The sequence below is a fragment of the Leucoraja erinacea genome, chromosome 36 (assembly GCF_028641065.1).
Source record: "Leucoraja erinacea ecotype New England chromosome 36, Leri_hhj_1, whole genome shotgun sequence".
Classification (NCBI taxonomy): Eukaryota; Metazoa; Chordata; class Chondrichthyes; order Rajiformes; family Rajidae; genus Leucoraja; species Leucoraja erinaceus.
This window is the reverse complement of record NC_073412.1, coordinates 13,437,461-13,456,317: the sequence shown is the minus strand read 5'-3', so window position 1 is coordinate 13,456,317 and position 18,857 is coordinate 13,437,461. Positions and strand designations below refer to the sequence as shown.

At 46.7% G+C, this 18,857-nt stretch overlaps 1 protein-coding gene across 2 annotated transcripts in view; it reads left to right on the top strand.

The window, feature by feature from the left end:
- Nucleotides 1-18,857, top strand: part of LOC129713581 (nuclear receptor ROR-alpha A-like) — a 106,367-nt gene that overhangs the window by 56,211 nt on the left and 31,299 nt on the right. For both annotated transcript variants that reach the window (XM_055662743.1, XM_055662742.1), the window contains exons 2-4: nucleotides 6,805-6,890; nucleotides 13,142-13,283; nucleotides 17,664-18,065. In XM_055662743.1, the coding sequence (XP_055518718.1) occupies nucleotides 6,805-6,890; nucleotides 13,142-13,283; nucleotides 17,664-18,065 (630 nt within the window). The remainder of the gene's footprint in view (nucleotides 1-6,804; nucleotides 6,891-13,141; nucleotides 13,284-17,663; nucleotides 18,066-18,857) is intronic.

Sequence of the window (18,857 nt, the reverse complement as noted above, 5' to 3'; positions counted from 1 at the left end):
GGGTAGCCAATGTAATTCCACTTTTTTTAAGAAAGGAGGGAGAGAGAAAACGGAATTATAGACCAGTTAGCCTTGCATCGGTAGTGGGGAAGATGCTGGAGTCGATTATTAAAGATGTTACAGCAGCGAATTCGGAAAGCAATGACAGGATCGGCAAAAGTCAGCAGGGAATTATGAAAGGGAAAGCATGCTTGACTAATTCTTTGGAATTTTTTGAGGATGTAACAAGTAGAATGGATAAGAGAGAGCCAGTGGATGTGGAGTATTTGGACTTTCAAAAAGCCTTTAACGAGATCCCATACAAGAAATTGGTGTGCAACATTAGAGCACATGGTATTGGGGGTAGGGTATTGACATGGATACTGAAATGGCTTGCAGACAGGAAGCAAAGAGCAGGAATTAACGGGTCCATTTCAGAATGGCAGGCAGTTACCCGTTGGGTGCCGCAAGGCTCGATGCTGGGACCCCAGTTGTTTACAATATATATTAACGATTTAGACAAGATAATTAAATGTAACATCTCTAAATTTGCGGATGACACAAAGCTGGGTGGCAGTGTGAGCTGCAAGGAGGATGCTATGAGGCTGCAGGGTGACTTGGATAGGTTGGGTGAGCGGGCAGAAGCATGGCGGATGCAGTATAATGTAGATAAATGTGAGATTATCCACTTTGGTGGAAAGAACAGGAAGGCAGATTAGGGGAGGTGCAATGAGACATGGGTGTGCTTGTGCATCAGTCACTGAAAGTAAGCATGCAGATACAGCAGGCATTGAAGAAAGCCAATGGCCTTCATTGCGAGAGGATTTGAGTATAGGAGCAAGGAGGTCCTACTGCAGTTGTACAGGGCCCTGGTGAGATCAAAATTGGGAGAATTCAATGTTCATGCCTCCAGGATGCAGACTCCCCAAGTGGAATATGAGGTGCTGTTCTCTTTCCTCAAATTAGGAAACCAAAACTGCACACAATACTCCAGGTCTTTTGCACCACAGCCAGGTAGTAGTATTCAGTTGGGAGGAGACAGCCTGACGGCTGAGGAAGGGGAGGACATGCAGGTGAACCTCTGTCGCACCTGGAACGACTGCTTGGGTCCTTGAATGGAGTCGCGGGGGGAGGTAAAGGGACAAGTGTTGCATCTCCATTCAAGGACCCAAGCAGTCGATCCAGGTGCGACAGAGGTTCACCTGCATCTCCTCCAACCTCATCTATTGCATCCGTTGCTCTAGATGTCAGCAGATCTATATCGTTGAGACCAAGTGGAGGCTGGGCGATCGTTTCGCCGAATACCTCCGCTCGGTCCGCAATAACCAACCTGACCTCCCGGTGGCTCAGCACTTCCACTCCTCCTCCCACTCCATATCCGAGCTCTCTGTCCTGGGTCTCCTCCATGGCCAGATTTTGGATGATCAGCCATGATCATATTGAATGCCGGTGCTGGCTCAGAGAGCCGAATGGCCTACTCCTGCACCTATTTTCTATGTTTCTAAACAAAATATGAGATGCTGTTCCTCCAATTTACGTTTAGCCGCACTCTGACAGAGAGACAGAAAGGTATGTGTAGGAATGGGAAGAATTAAAGTGTCCAGCAACTGGGAGATCAGGTTAGTTCACGCGGGCTGAGAGAAGGTGTTCGCGTAACGATCGCTCAGTCTGCGTTTGGTCTCGCTCGCCGATGTACGAGTCCACATCTTGAACAACGGATACAGTAGATGAGGTTGGAGGAGGTGCCTCTGCCTAACCTCTGCCTAACCTGAAAGGACTGTCGGGGTTCCTGGACAGAGTCGAGGGAGGGGGTATAGCGACAGGTGTTGCATCTTCTGCGGTTGCAGGGGAAGGTACCTGGGGAGGGGGTGGTTTGCTTGGGAAGGGATGAGTTAACCAGGGAGTTGCGGGGTAACGGTCTCTGCGGAAGGCGGAAAGGGAAAAATGTGGCTTGGGGTGGGATCCCGTTGGAGGTGATGGAAATTTCAGAGGATTATGTGTTGTATTCGACGGCTGATGAGGTGGAAGGTAAGGACTAGGGAGACTCTGTCTCTGTTGCGACTAGGGGAAGGGGGAGCATGGACAGAGCTGCACCTCCCTAAATAATGAGGACATCTTGGATGTCCTGGTATGGAACACCTCATCTTGGGCTCAGATGCGTCGTAGACATAGGAATTGGATAGGGGATAGTCATTGCAGGAAGTAGGGTGGGAAGAAGTGTAGTTGAGATAGGTGTTTGTAATGGGCGTCAATGAATAGTCTAATTCTTGTGATGGAGACTGAGATCAAGAAAGGGGAGGGAGGTATTGGAAATGGTCCAAGTAAATTTGAAGGCAGGATGAAAATTGGTGATGAAGTCCATGAGTTCTGCTTGCGTTGCAGGAGGTAGCACCCATGGAGTCATCAATGTTACGGAGATTGGGGATAGGGCCAGTGTATGCCTGGAACAAGGATTGTTCAGATTGACTGAACGCCCATAGTAAAGTTTTCAGGACTACACCGCCACCTTCTGCTGGCCGCATGCAACTGCAAACAATTTCGTGCATGGAGAGGGTGTGTGCGTGTGAAAAAAATCACATGTGGTTAAAGTGCACATTGTCAGATTTTAATAAAGGCCTTTTTTAAACATTTTGGTTTCACCAGGGCACCATAATTTTTAGAACACAGCAATGTCATGTAAATGAAAGTAATCATGTTTAGTATTTTTTTGCATATCCTTTGCAATGCAATGACTGCTTCAAGTCTACGATTCATGGACATCACCAGTTGCTGGGTGTCTTCTCTGGTGATGCTCTGCCAGGCCTGTATTGTAGCCATCTTTAGCTTATACTTGTTTTGGGGGCTAGTCCCCTTCAGTTTTCCCTTCAGCATATAAAAGGCATGCTCAATTTGGTTCAGATCGGGTGATTGACTCAAGCATAAACCATTTTTTGGCTTTGAAAAACTCCTTTGTTGCTTTAGCAGTATGTTTGGGATCATTGTCTTGCTGTAGAATGAACCGCCGACCAATGAGTTTTGAGGCATTTGTTTGAACTCGAGCAGATAGGATGTGTCTATACACTTCAGAATTCATTATGCTACCGAGTATACTAGCACTATCCTACACACTGGGGATAATTTACAGAAGCTAATTATTCTACAAACCTGTAAGCCTTTGGAATGTCGGAGGAATCCGGAGCACCCGTAGAAAACAGGGAGAATGTACGAACTCCATGCAGACAGACCCAAAGTCAAGATCAAACCCAGGTCTCTGGCACTTTAAGGCAGCAACTCTAGCATTGCATCACTGTGCTGCCACTTACAAATCAATGATACTTGTGGCCTCCTTTTGCCCTTCTGTCCTCTCTTCTTCTTATCGAGTCCACACACAAGATTAGAAGTTGTTCAGTCGGAGCTGGACACACTTCTCGGCATCTGCATACAATGGTGTCTGTCTTGTTGCTTCTTGTGCTTCTTGTGCGTGGTGGTGGAAAGATTGGTGGAAACAGGGCCGCGACGTGAACGCTCTTTCCTTGACCCCTTCTGTCCTCTGTTACACCCTCTATAAGCAACTAACTTGATTATAGTTGACTAAAAGCCCTGTCCCACGGTACGAGTTCATTCCTCTCCTTTTTTTAAAAACTCTCCTGAGTTTTTAAAAAATCAAACTCGTGGTAAGCACGGAGAATGAAAGTAGCGGGTACGTCGGAGCTCGGGGACGTCTCTTAGTGCTAACGGCAGGTGCTCGGGAAGACTCGTTAACGGCAGGTAAGCACGGGAAGACTCGTGAAGATTTTTCAACATGATGAAAAATGTCCACGAGAGCCCCGAGTACTGACGAGTGGCCATTACCGTAAATCTCCGAGTTCGAATCAGGGCAAACTTGGGAGAACTCTTGGAATGAACTTGTACCGTGGGACAGGGCTTTCAAGCAGCAGTCAAATATTTATTTTTTCTCTGATTAAACCTTCAATAATCTTTGTCATCCAAATGCAACCTGTTGCTCCTTTGTACCTCAATCTCTCAATTCCCCAGGTGCTCAATACCACCTCTCAGCAGAGAAACAGTGGTATAGTTGTTGCCTTAGAGCGCCAGAGACCTAGGTTCGATCCCAGTGTGTATGGAGTTTGTACGTTGTCCCTGTGACCATGTGGATTTTCTCCGGGTGGTCTGGTTTCCTCCCACATTCTAAAGGTTAATTGGCTTCTGTAAATTGTCCCTAGTGTGTAGGTTACAATTTGTGTACGGTGTGCTGGTCGGCAAGGACACGGTGGGCTGAAGAGCCTGTTTCCATGCTGTATCTCTAAAGTAAACAATACTAAACAGTGGTTGCGTTTGGTCCCTGGGCAGAACATCGTGCAGTTAGCTGGATTCTTAGCAAGAGCGATGTTTGCAAAGCGAGCAACTGTTTATGACTTTGTGTTTAAGAAGGAACTGCAGATGCTGGAAAATCGAAGGTACACAAAAATGCTGGAGAAACAGCGGGTGCAGCAGCATCTATGGGGCGAAGGAAATAGGCAACGTTTCAGGCCAAAACCCAGGTTTCGGCCCGAAACGTTGCCTATTTCCTTCGCTCCATAGATGCTGCTGCACCCGCTGAGTTTCTCCAACTGTTTATGACTGACTTGTGTTGTTCCTGTTCCGCACCATGGCTCACTCGCCTCTACAGCGTAATTCGGAGGTGGTGGGCACAGTGTTTGTGCAAACCACCAAATACGCCCAGCTCTATTACAGCAAAAACATTTCAAACGTTTATATGGTGGTCACAGAGCAGCTTCCACAGCCGCACACTCCTTTAATGAATCTTGTGCAGGCCCCATCAATGAGTCTCTTGCTTGTGTTTGTGGATACGCTTTGCCAAGTCAGCACAGCTCCTTTGCAAACATGGGAACTGATAAACTTACAGGCGCTGGAACCTGAAACACATTCAGAAATGCTGGCGGAGAGAGAGAAACCAGTTGTTTCAGGTCAAAGTCCATCAAGCGCGCCATCGAATCATAACAGATTCTTCGGCCCAACTTGCCCACATCAGCCAACATGTCCCTGCTACACTAGTCCGACCTGCCAGCATTTGGTCTATATCCCCCCCAAACCAGTCCTATCCATGGACTTGTCTAACTGTTTCTTAAATGTTGGGATAGTCCCAACCTCAACTACCACCTCTGGCAGCTTGTGGCATACATTCATCACCCTTTGTGTGAAAAAGTAACCCCTCAGATTCCTATTAAATTCACCTTAAACCTATGTCGAGGATGTGGAGGAAAGAACTGCAGATGCTGGTTTAAATCAACGGTAGACATAAAATGCTGGAGTAACTGTGGGACAGGCAGCATCTCTGGAGAGGAATGGGTGATGTTTCGGGTGCCTGGCCCGCTAAGTTAAACCTCTGTCCTCTGGTCCTCGATTCACCTACTCTTGGCAAGAGAATGTGCATCTACACGATCTATTTCTGATCATGATCTTATATACTTCTGTAAGATCACCCCTCATTCTCCTGTGCTCCAAGGAATAGAGTCCCAGCCTATTCAACATCTGCCTATAGCTCACACCCTCTAGTCCTGGCAACATCCTCGTAAATCTTCTCTGTACCCGTTCCAGCTTGACAACATCTTTCCCCTAACACGGTGCCCAGAACGGTACACAATACTCTATGTGCGGCCTCATCAACGTCTTATACAACTGCAAGATGACTTCCCAACATCTATACTCAGTACTCTGGCTGATGGCCAATGTGCCAAAAGCCTTTTTGACCACCCGATCTATCTGCGACTCCACCTTCAGCTAACCATGCACCTGTACTCTTAGATCCCTCTGCTCTACAACACTACCCAGAGCCCTACCATTCACTGTGTAGGTTCTGCCCATGTCAGACTTCCCAAAATCCAACCCATCACATTTTTCTGCATTAAATTCCATCAACCATTCCTCGGTCCACATGACCAATCGATCAAGATCCTGCTGCAATTTTTCACAACCATCTTCACTATCTGCAAAACCACCCACTTTTGTATCATCTGCAATATCAACAATATAACAAAACCTTTACACTCAGTCTGCCAAAGCCTACCGGATCTCCCGATGGCTAACCGTTTAACTCCCACTCCCATCCCCACATTGACTTTTCTATCCTGGACCACCTCCATTGCCAGAGTGAGACCACACGCAAAGTGGAGGCATAGCACCTCATATTCCACGTGTAGCTTAATCCAGCGGTATGAACATTGAAGTCTCCAATTTTAGGTAACTAGCCCACAATAGCCTCTTTCCCCCTCTATTTTCTCTCCAAACAACCCCCCCCCCCCCCCTCGAGGTCTTGGCTGACGCACCAGTTTTCTTCTCCCCCTCCCTTCCCCCCTTCATCTGCACCATTTCCAAAGGCTACACAATTTGCAACTCTACTCATTTGGGTTGAGACCTGTCTTTTCATCCCTGGTCTTTGTGCAACAATCTACCTATGAATCCCCCCCCCCCTCCAATCTGTGTTCACCTAATATTTGCCCGTGCTCTGTTCTGTCTCCTCTTCCAACTTACTTTCCCACATACCCCCCCAGAGCAACCAGTCTGAGGAAGGGTCCCAACCTGAAACATCGCCTATCCCTGTTCTCCAGAGATGCTGCATGACCCGCAGTTACTCCAGGGTCTTTCTGACAAAATCAAATCTTGCCTGTTTGCTGGTTAGACTGAGTCTAAAGCAGATCACAATCAATCAGGAGTGCAACAGGTGCTGGGGTTCTGGTGAAAGGCACCTACACACTGAAATCCTGGCTCAATATTTGCTGACAATGTTACTTTGGGAATGTTTTACAGAACTTTTTTTTTTAATGTTTTTTTTTTTTCCTTTTCCAGCTCAAATTGAAATCATCCCATGCAAGATCTGTGGAGATAAATCATCAGGAATCCATTACGGAGTCATCACCTGCGAAGGCTGCAAGGTAATTGCGTCGAAGGGGACCGGGGTAGGAGACGGGGCGGGGGGTATGTATGCGCAGAGCGTGAGCAAAGGGGAAGGAACTGGGACCAGGGAGGCTGCATCTTAACCTGACTGAATGTGGAGATGCTTTGGGTGGTGATCCCGTGGCTTTCAGTTGTCTCAGGAGGCATATTAATGAAATGGTGGGAATGTGGCTGTATTTACAGCCGGATTGTGCAAAGTTGAAATAAAGCTTGTATTTGTAGCCTGCACAGCCAATGAAGCACAGGTTATAGTGTTGGAGATGATGAGGGCTCACTGTGTACAGCAGGGTCACACACATCACACACACGCACGGGTCACATACAGAGAAACAGAGAGACACACACACACACACACACACACACACACACACACACACACACACACACACACACACACACACACACACACACACACACACACACACACACACACACACACACACACACACACACACACACATACACACACACACACACACACACACACACATACACACACACATACACACACACGCACACACAAACGTCTCACATACACAGGTCACACTCGCACACACACACACACAAACACACACACACACACACACACACACACACACGTGCACACAGGAAGACATACACAGGCAAGAGACAACTCAAACGACACTTTGTGAAGAGTTTAATGCTATCGGCTACATTTCAGTTGGACACTGCTACTCATGAACACCCCATAAACACACTCATGCACAAGCCCTCCCCTTAGATACTGCCTCCGATGGACACCTCATATATACAACCCAAAGAACCCCCCCTACCCTGTAGACAATCACCCCACCATGGTCAATCGGCCCCCCTCCCCGTGGACACATTCCTGTTGACCCAACGCCGACCCATCCCAACATATATGTGAACTTTTTAACTGGGAATGGTTCAGAAAATGTTGCAGGGTTGTTCTTGCTCACGTCATCGGAAACGAACAAGTGCAGCTGCCACGGGAAACTGGGAAGATGTGGCTTCAGTTGGAAGAAGATTTGTGTGCAGCATGGGGAGCTTTTAGTGTAGTTAAATAGTGCCCTGGTGAGACCAAAACTGGAATATTGTGCACAGTTTTGATCTCCTTGCTTGAAGAAGATGTACAGTGGCTTGCAAAAGTTTTCATACCACTTGAACTTTTCCACATTTTGTCACGTTACAACCACAAACGTAAATGTATTTTATTGGGATTTTATGTAATAGACCAACACAAAGTGGTGCATAATTGTGAAGTGGATGGAAAATGATACATGGTTTTCAAATGTTTTTACAAATAAAAAACTGAAAAGTGTGGCGTGCAAAAGTATTCAGCCCCCCTGAGTCAATACTTTGTAGAACCATCTTTCGCTGCAATTACAGCTGCAAGTCTTTTGGGGGTATGTCTCTACCAGCTTTGCACATCTAGAGACTGAAATTTTTGCCCATTCTTCTTTGCAAAATAGTTCAAGCTCAGTCAGATTGGATGGAGAGCGTCTGTGAACAACAATTTTCAAGTCTTGCCAGATATTCTCAATTGGATTTAGGTCTGGACTTTGACTGGGCCATTCTAACACATGAATATGCTTTGATCTAAACCATTCCATTGTAGCTCTGGCTGTATGTTTAGGGTCGTTGTCCTGCTGGAAGGTGAACCTCCGCCCCAGTCTCAAGTCTTTTGCAGACTCTAACAGGTTTTCTTCCAAGATTACCCTGTATTTGGCTCCATCTATCTTCCCATCAACTCTGACCAGCTTCCCTGTCCCTGCTGAAGAAAAGCAACCCCACAGCATGATGCTGCCACCACCATGTTTCACAGTGGGGATGGTGTGTTCAGGAAGATGTGCAGTGTTAGTTTACCGCCACACATAGCATTTTGCATTTAGGACAAAAACTTCAATTTTGGTCTCATCCGACCAGAGCACCTTCCTCCACATGTTTGCTGTGTCCCCCACATGGCATGTGGCAAACTGCAAACGGGGCTTTTTTTCAACAATGGCTTTCTTCTTGCCACTCTTTCATAACGGCCCGTTTTGCGGAATGCACGACTAATAGTTGTCCTGTGGACAGATTTTCCCACCTGAGCTGTGGATCTCTGCAGCTCCTCCAGAGTTACCTTGGCTGCTTCTCTGATCAATGCTCTCCTTGCCCGGCCTGTCAGTTTAGGTAGACGGCCATGTCTTGGTAGGTTTGCAGTTGTGCCATACTCTTTCCATTTTCAGATGATGGATTGAACAGTGCTCCGTGAGATGTTCAAAGCTTGGGATATTTTTTTATAACCTAACCCTGCTTTAAACTTCTCCACAACTTTATCCCTGACCTGTCTGGTGTGTTCCTTGGGCTTCATGATGCTGTTTGTTCACTAATGTTTTCTAACAAACCTCTGAGGCCTTCACAGAACAGCTGTATTTATACTGAGATTAGATTACACACGTGGACTCTATTTACTAATTAGGTGACTTCTGAAGGCAATTGGTTGCACTGGATTTTATTTAGTGGCATCAGAGTAAAGGGGGCTGAAGACTTTTGCACGTCACATTTTGCAGTTTTATATTTGTAAAAAAATTGGAAAACCATGTATAATTTTCCTTCCACTTCACAATTATGCGCCACTTTGTGTTGGTCTATCACATAAAATCCCAATAAAATACATTTACGTTTGTGGTTGTAACGTGACAAAATGTGGAAAAGGTCAAGGGGTATGAATACTTTTGCAAGCCACTGTACTGGTTAAAAAGGACTGCATTGAATGTTCACCAGTAAAGTAGAGATGTAGGAAATCCTGAGCGAAATGTAAAGTGCTGGAGGAAATCAGCGTGTCAGGCAGCATCTATGGAGGGAATGGACAGACGAGGTTTTTGGTCGGCATTCTTCACCAGACTGATTATAGTAAGGCGAAAAAGCCAGAAAAGTGAGCTGGAAGCTGGACAAAGCCTGGCAAGTGAAAGGAAGGAACTGCAGATGCTGGTTTACATCAAAGATAGACAGAAAATATTAGAGTGACTCCGTGGGTCAGGGAGCATCTCTGGAGTGAAGAAATGGGTGACATTCCTGGTCGAGACCCTTCAGACTGAAAGTCCCTCCCCTGACTCTCAGTCTGAAGAAGTGACTCGACCCCAAATGTCATCCACTCCTACTCTCCAGAGATGCTGCCCGTCCCGCTGAGTTACCCCAGCATTTTGTGTCTATCCTGGCAAGTAATAGGTGAGGAGGCGATTGGCAGATGGGTGGAGTAAGTGACATAGGGTAGAAATGAAAAGGAGACAAGGAAGAAGAGTTAAATGTAAAGCCAGAGGGAGGGGATTGAGTAAGCGAGGCCTCCAAACCCGAGAGTAGTAGAATGAGAGGAGCTCATTGAGACAGACGCGTGCAGATGTATGTAATGAAGGGGAGGGCTGATCCATGGCCCCCCTCTCCCTGCTACTCTCTGCAAATTCACAAGTTATGTGTGTACCTTGGCAGCTGTCAGCTGCTGTTCTCCTAATTAAACTGCAAATGTCTTGCTTATCAAAACATATGGGCCAGTGGTTGCAGGGCCTCATGTTAATTAGCCCTTTGCGTCAATTCACTTAGTGTCAACAGAGTCAAGATTTAAGAATGTTTAATTGTCAAATCTGCCAACAACAATACAAAGAAATTCTTACTTGCTTCAACTTAACAGACCATAAATGCAATACACACAGATAGTATCAACAAGACGTTAAATTAATAACCATGATACTAGGTAACCACAATAGTGCAGAAAGCAAAGTCCATGGTGCAACTAAAGACACGTCTATTGATAGGACACAAAGTGCTGGAATAACTCAGCAGCTCAGGCAGTATCCATGGAGAACATGGATAGGAGGGATCGCCTATCCATGTTAGAGTTATAGAGTGATACAGTGCGGAAACAGGCCCTTTGCCTAACATGCCCACACCGGCCAACATGTCCCAACTGCACTGGTCCCACCTACCTCCGTTTTGGTCCATATCCCTCTAATCCTGTCCTATCCATGTGCCTGTCTGTTTCTTAAATGTTGGGATAGTCCCAGCCTCAACTACCTCCTCTGGCAACTTGTTCCGTACACCCATCACCCTTTGTGTGAAAAAGTCTCTGGATTTCTTGCGGTCTTGGTTGGAGCTGCTCTCAACTGGTCATCGAGACAGATGGAAGGAGTTAGTGGGTCGTGGTGTTGGTGTCTGTACGTTATTTTGGAGAATTGATCAGAGACGAGGTGAGGGTTGAGTTGTAGGGATCAGAGGGTCACAGTGAGTTACAGGGCAGAGTGACAGGCTCAGGCGAGAAGGTCAACGTGGTTAGGTTAGAGGATGACCATGAACAAGTCAAAGAGTCATAGCGGTCGCAGAGGCCGCAGAGACTGAAGGAGCCATGAGTCAGAGCGAAGTAAGAATTTCATTGTTCTATTGTCAGTACACATGCCCAAGAAGCACTGTAGAAGGGTCTCGACCCGAAACGTCGCCTATTCCTTCTCTCCATAGATGCTGCCTCACCCGCTGAGTTTCTCCAGCATTTTTGTCTACCTATGAAGCACTCTTGACTCGTGGATCCCAGATCCACAGTTGGGAGTCAGAGTGAATGTGTCGAAGTGAGGACAAAATGCCAGGGAATGCTGGAGACATGAAATAAAAGCAGCAAATACTGCAAGCACCCAGCAGGTCAGGTAGTACCCGTGAAGAGAGAATCAGTCAACATTTCAGACCTGAAACCCTTTGCCAGTCATCGGAATGAGCATTAAAAGCCGGGTGGGTCAGGGCATCAGGTTGGTGAAGCAGGTCAATGAATCTGACGGAAGTAGCAGGTTAGAGTGGTCAGCCTGGGGTCGGAGTGAACAGAGCGACAAACCACGATCACCCCATACACGAGCACTATCCTACACACAAGGGACAGTTTACAATGTTTACCAAAGCCAATTAACCTACAAACCTGTACATCTTTGGAGTGTGGGAGGAAACCGGAGCACCCGGAGAAAACCCACGCGGTCAAAAGGAGAACGTACAAACTCCGTATAGATGGCAAACAAGGTTCAAGATCAAACTGGGCCTCTGGCGCTGTGTGGCAGCAACTCTACCGCTGTGCCAGGACAAGGGGTCACAGCTTAAGGATAAGGGGAAAATCCTTTAAAACCGAGATGAGAAGAACTTTTTTCACACAGAGAGTGGTGAATCTCTGGAACTCTCTGCCACAGAGGGTAGTCGAGGCCAGTTCATTGGCTATATTTAAGAGGGAGTTAGATGTGGCCCTTGTGGCTAAGGGGATCAGAGGGTATGGAGAGAAGGCAGGTATGGGATACTGAGTTGGATGATCAGCCATGATCATATTGAATGGCGGTGTAGGCTCGAAGGGCCGAATGGCCTACTCCTGCACCTATTTTCTATGTTTCTATGTGCCACCGTGTCGCCCCCTATTCCAACTTTTCTGCTGCTTTTTCTACAACTTTCTACCGTATTAATCTTTTGTCCGCACTGTAAACCACAATCATTTTTTTAAATTATCTGAAAATTACGTTATCATACCCCCTACCTTTAAGTCACAATTTTATCTGGTGTTGGCCAGAGCTGTAAGCAATTCGGGGAATTGGTTGTTGGAGAAGATAGGCAAAAACATACAATGTATAATCAGAACCAAATTTGCAGAGCTCAAAGGTCTTTTCCGAATAGCCCATGATTTCCAAAGAGCTGTAAATAAAATGCCCAACACAACGATTTAAAGACATTTAAAATGTTATGATTTATATTATAAATCCCATTTGACATGTGAAAACGCACACCTCCAGATTCAGAGACAGTTTCTTCCTAGCTGTTTGGCTGTACTTGGATTGATGAAGGCCAATGTGCCTAAAGCCTTCTTGACCACCCTATCTCCCTGTCATATTCAAGTAACCATGTATCTTCTCTCCTAGATCCCTGTGCTGTGCAATACTCCCCAGAGCCCTGCCATTCACTGAAAGTCCTGCCCTGGTGTGGCTTCCAAGTGCTCAAGGAAATTCAGCATCCAAGGCATTGAAAGTAAATACATAAAATCTTGTGGTGTGAGAGATATGGAATAACTTTCTTTGATGAGTCAAGAATTAGCGTAGAACATAAGTGACATGAATGCAGAACGACCTTTCCCAACCTCCTTCCCCTCAGCTCTCTGCTCTCACCAAGTACTGCACCGAGCTCTGGTTCACTGGCGGGACCATTGTCATTGATCCACGTGTGACCGTCTAATGATGATCTTTCATTTGCTTCATCAAAGGGGTTCTTCCGGAGAAGCCAGCAGAGCAATGCCACCTACTCGTGCCCGCGGCAGAAGAACTGTCTGATTGACCGAACGAGCCGCAATCGGTGCCAGCACTGTCGCTTACAGAAGTGTCTGATGGTGGGGATGTCTCGCGATGGTAAGCTGCACATCGCAGTGATGTGAAGCCCCTTCGCATCCTGATACCTCGAGGGTCACCCTCTCCTTGGGGCATAATGATTAATAGTGATAGGCAAGAATCAACCAGTGAGCAAGGCCAAGTGAGAGTGGTGCCCTAGTCTTGGTGTTTAATTTGCATTGTTTTGTCATTTTCTAAAACAAAGTGAAAAAATAACTTGTCTCTTTGCATAAACACGTAAAAACAAAGAACTGCAGATGCTGATTTATACCAAAGATAAACACAAAGTGCTAGAGTAACTCAGCGGGTCAGGCAGTCTGTAGAAAAAGCGTTTGCGACGTTTTGGGTTGCAACCCTTCTTCAGGCTGAAAGTTGGGGGTGTGGGTGAAGAGCTGGAGGCGAGAAAAGACAGGAGTAATCAGGAACAATGGGCTTAAGGGCCTGTCCCACTTACGCGACCTTGGCTCACAAATTATGCAACCCCGTGGTCGCTTGAGGCTTACGGGCACCTTATGGCCGCGCGGGGCCGGTCCCACTTAGAAGCACGGAGGGGTATGGAGTTGTGCGGGGCTGGTCCCGACATCGCGCGGGGCTCCAAAATTCTTGCAGTGACCAAAATCTTTGCGCGCCAATGTTGGCCCTTGTACGCACGCAGACACATTGCAGTCATATGCAGCGTCTTGACGGCGTACGCCTAGCGCGTGGTGTTGCGTGATGACGTCACCGTCCGACGCCATGCGATGCCCAAATTCAGTCGGCCCGCCTGCTGCCCAGCTGATTTGTAAGCATGACGTAAATGACGTCACGTGCGAACTTAGCGAGAACTTAATGCCGACTTCGCGCGACCTCCGCTTCCGGTTGGTCGCGCCAAACGCACGCAATCGCATGCAAGTGGGACAGGCCCTTTACCAGGCACCACCCTGCCTGAGGTCATTTGTGGCCAGCCCTGATTGGTCCTGGGCTTTTCTCGCCTCCAGCTCTTCACCCCCCCCACCCCTTACTTTAAGCCTGAAGAAGGGTACCGACCCATCCTTAATCTCTACAGATGCTGCCTGACCCGCTGAGGTACTCCAGCACTTTATGTCTATCTTTGTCTTTTTGTATGTGAGGTTGTTCTCATGGACCATGCGGTTTACCAATTTCAGGGAGATGGGAGCATGAAGGTTAAGGATTGGCAGGGATGGAGAGAATGCTCTGGCCTCAAACATACGTTCCTGGAGGCTGAGTTTCATGAAAGGAGTTGCGAACTTTCATATGTTGTTAAAGTAAATGTCAGCAGAAACGCAGTCCTGTGCAGCAATCTCCACACAATTCAGAGTTGCAAAATATCGCCATGGTTCAGCATTTTCATGCAAAGCATTTGGATTAATCAATATGTAGATGTTGCACTTCAGAGTAGGTTAACTTTGCATTGATTTACAATTTGTGAACTGTTCTCAATGATGCCAAGGATGTGTGGTTAATGTGTTTGCTGTGGAGAATGTGCTTGCAAAGCTCTTTGTGAATGTGGTCGTTCACAATCTACTTCAAAGGTCAGCGTACGCACTTGCTGATCTGATCGCCCCACTGGGAGAGAAAGACATCGCGGCAGTGCAGAAATTGGAAGCTAATTTTAATCCATGGACATTTGAAATAGCAGTTACAAATTCAGAACAGAGACTTGAAGAGCAGATAGTGTTTTATGGAAAGATTTATCCTATTCAGCCCCTTAAGAATTTTGTACATTGACATTGCAATGAAATCCACTCTCATTCTGTTAAAGTGGGGAGTAAAGACCCAGTCTGCTTAAGATTCTCACAACGAACAGATCTCCTATCCCAGGAAACAATATGATGACCGTTCATTATATTCTCTCTATTACATGTATATCTTTTCTAAGAGAGACCAGGCCTCTGTCGGAGGAGACATGCTGACGCTCAGAGGAACGATCCCGTCAGTCCCAATCCCCCATTCCATGTTTCCCTGTACTACTGCTGCTGTTTCTCTCTCACATATGGTCATCAACTCTCCTTCTCGTAACTGCGTGGGTTTTCCCCGGGTGCTCTAGTTTCCTCCCACACTCTAAAGACGTACAGTTTTGCAGGTTAATTGGCTTTGGAAAAGTTTGTAAATTGTCCCCAGTGTGTAAGGTCGTGCTATTGTATGGAGATTGCTGTTTGGCGCGGACTTGGTGGGCCGAAGGACCTGTAGCTCAAAACTAAACTAAACTAAACCTGCAACGATTAAAATTCAGGACCCTTCTTCTGTCCTTGTCTTCCATGCCGTGAACAAGGGCCGCAGCTCAAAATGTCATCTGTCTGTTTCCCTCCTAAGATGCTGCCTGACCCACTTGATCTGTGCTTGGGCTTCACTCAGAACCCAAATGCTGCTCCCCTTCTCCATGTTTCACTAGCACTGATGTTGAGGTAAAGGCCCTCGAGGTAAAACTAACAAGGCCTCAACTACGACCAGTTGGCACTCACTGAATCATAGGTAGACCGTGAACAGGTCCAACCCTTTGGTCTCAAAGCTGAGCTAACCTTTACTTTATGGCAGAAGTTGGAGATTAATTATCCTCAGACCCTCAATTTAACATCAGATCACTCTCTGGTGATTGCAGGAGGCGGCACAGGGGCGCAGCTGGTAGAGCTGCTTACTCACAGCACCAGAGACCCAGGTTCGATCCTGACCTCAGGTGTTGCCTGCGTTGACCGTGTAGGTTTCCCCTGGTGTTCCAATAAATGTGCAGGCTGTTAGGCTAATTGGCCTCTGTTAATTGCCCCACTCGTGTAGGTGAGTGGTAGGATTTTGAGGCAGATGATGGGAATGTGGGGAGAATAAAAAGGGATTAGTGTAAATGGGTGCTCGTTGGCTAGCACGTACTAGGTGGGCCGAAGGGTCTGTTTTTATTTTGTTGTGAGAATTGTTTAAGAAATAAATATCATAGTGGGAACCGCACTTGGACATGTTACAAACTAATGCCCTTGGATGGGTGCACTCTGACAGTTGGAATAGTTTCTGTGGGCTGAATAGCCTCCTCCTATTATAGAAGAAAATACAATGATGAATCTTACCTTTATACCTGAGTTGCTAGACCTCTATGTAACACCTTATGTAGAAGTCAATATTTTTTACTTGCAACAACTTCTCTCGACTGTGAACATAGAACAATACAGTACAGGAACGAGCCCTTCGGCCTGCAACATTTGTGCTAACACGGTGCCAAACTACACTGATTTGCCTGTACGTGATAACAAGAATTTAGATTCCTTGCCTATCTAAAAGCCTCTTAATGCCACTATTCTATATGCCTCCACCACCACCCCTGGCAGTGCGTTCCCCACCACTCTGGATAAAAAATACCATGCTCTGCACAACTCCATTAAACTTTCCCCCTCTCACCTTATAGCTATGCTCTCTCGTGTTGGACATTCCACTATGGGGAGAAAGGTTCTGTGTGAATAGTCTACCCCTCTCATAATCTCATATACTTCTATCATCTCTCCTCAACCTTTGATGTTCCAGAGAAAACAATCCAAGTTTACCAAACCTTTCTTTGGAGCTGAAACTCTCCAATCCGGGCAGCATCCTGGTAAACCTCCTGTGCACCCTCTCCAAAGCCTCCACATCCTTCCTGTAATGTGGCGACCAGAACTGCACGCAATACTACAACTGAGCTGAAGTATCCATCGTGAGCTGCAGATTGTGGGGTTTCCCCAGATTGTGGATTATGATGACTTTCTTTAAATTAAAATACAGAGTTGGTATTCATGCAAAATTTATAATGAAATACATTCACCAGCTATAAAGAAAATGCAGGAGTAACTCAGTGGGTCAGGCAGCATCTCTGGAGAAAAGGAATAGGTGACCCTTCAGACTGAGTTTGAAGTGAGTCTCTCAGTCTGAAGAAGGGTCTCGACCCGAAATGTGAACTATTCCTTTTCTCCACATGCTGCTTCACCAGCTGAGTTATTCATGCATTTTGTGTCTATCTTTGGTGTAAACTAGCATCTGCAGTTCCTTCCTTTTCATTCACCAGCTGTCAGTCAATGTAAGACAGTAAGACAATGTAAAATGTTTAGGGAAATGTTGGATGAGTTGTGTATTTTTAACATATCAGAGTTTTACAGACAAACCTTGTGTAAACATTCTTTTGAAAGATTTCAGTAGAGCAGAGGCTTTGTAATAAAAACTGAAACTGCAGGTCAGGCAGCACCAGTGCAGAGAGAAACCGGGTTAATGTCAGAGACCTGGAACATTAACCGCGGTTCTCTCTCCACAGATGCTGCCTGACCTCATGAGTGTTTCCAGCAACTTCAGTTCTTATTTCAAATTCCCAGATCGGCAGTGTTCTGATTTGCAGAGACTCTGCAAACCCGCAGAGAGCTTGTCCGCTACAGCGGTGTGTGTTCCTTTCTGCAGCTGTCAAGTTTGGCCGCATGAGCAAGAAGCAGAGGGACAGCCTGTACGCAGAGGTGCAGAAGCATCGGCTGCAGCAACAGCAGCAGCAGCAGAGGGACCAGCCGCAGCCGCAGCCTCCCGGCGAGGCAGAGCCCCTCACCCCACCCTATAGCAGCCTGGCAGAACTCAACAGCGACCTCAGCAACCTGTACGTGGACGGGCAGGCAGCCGAGGTGGGCAAGGCAGAGCCGGCCATGAACAACCTCTACCTGGACATTCAGCCCTCTCCTGACCAGTCCGGTCTAGACATCAACGGCATTAAGCAGGAACCCATTTGTGAATATGCAACAGGACCAGACTTCTTCCCCTACTGTTCCTTTACAGATGGGGAAACCTCTCCGACTGCCTCGATGGCTGAGCTAGGTAAGGGGCACATCTGCAGAGAGGGGGTACAAGTCTGCTGCAAGCACCTTCAAAGTGGACTGAAGAATGCTGCATTGAAGTCAGTGTTGGTGGTGGTACAAAGAGTAATGTGAGCAACTGGGCGGTATGGTGGCACAGCGGTAGAGTTGTTGCCTTACAGCGCCGGAGACCCAGGTCCATCCTGACTACGGGTGACAATAGACAGTAGGTGCAGGAGTAGGCCATTCGGCCCTTTGAGCCAGCACCGCCATTCAATGAGATCATGGCTGACCATCCCCAATCAGTATCCCGTACCTGCCTTCTCTCCATATCCCCTGACTCTGCTACTTTTAAGAGCCCTATCTAGCTCTCTCTTGAAAGCATCCAGAGAACCTGCCTCCACCGCCCTCTGAGGCAGAGAATTCCACAGACTTACCACTCTCTGTGAGAAAAATTGTTTCCTTGTCTCTGTTCTTCTCCCCATATCCTTTGATTCCACTAGCCCCTAGAGCTCTATCTAACTATCTCTTAAATCCATCCTGTGATATGGCCTCCACTGCCCTCTGTGGCAGGGAATTCCACAAATTCACAACTCTCTGGTGAAAAAGTTCTTTCTCACCTCAGTCTTAAATGGCCTCCCCTTTATTCTAAGACTGTGTCCCCTGGTTTTGGACACCCAACATTGGGAACATTTTTCCTGCATCTAGCTTGTCCAGTCCTTTTATAATTTTATATGTTTCTATAAGATTCCCCCTCATCCTTCTAAACTCCAGTGAATACAAGCCTAGTCTTTTCAATCTTTCCTCATATGAC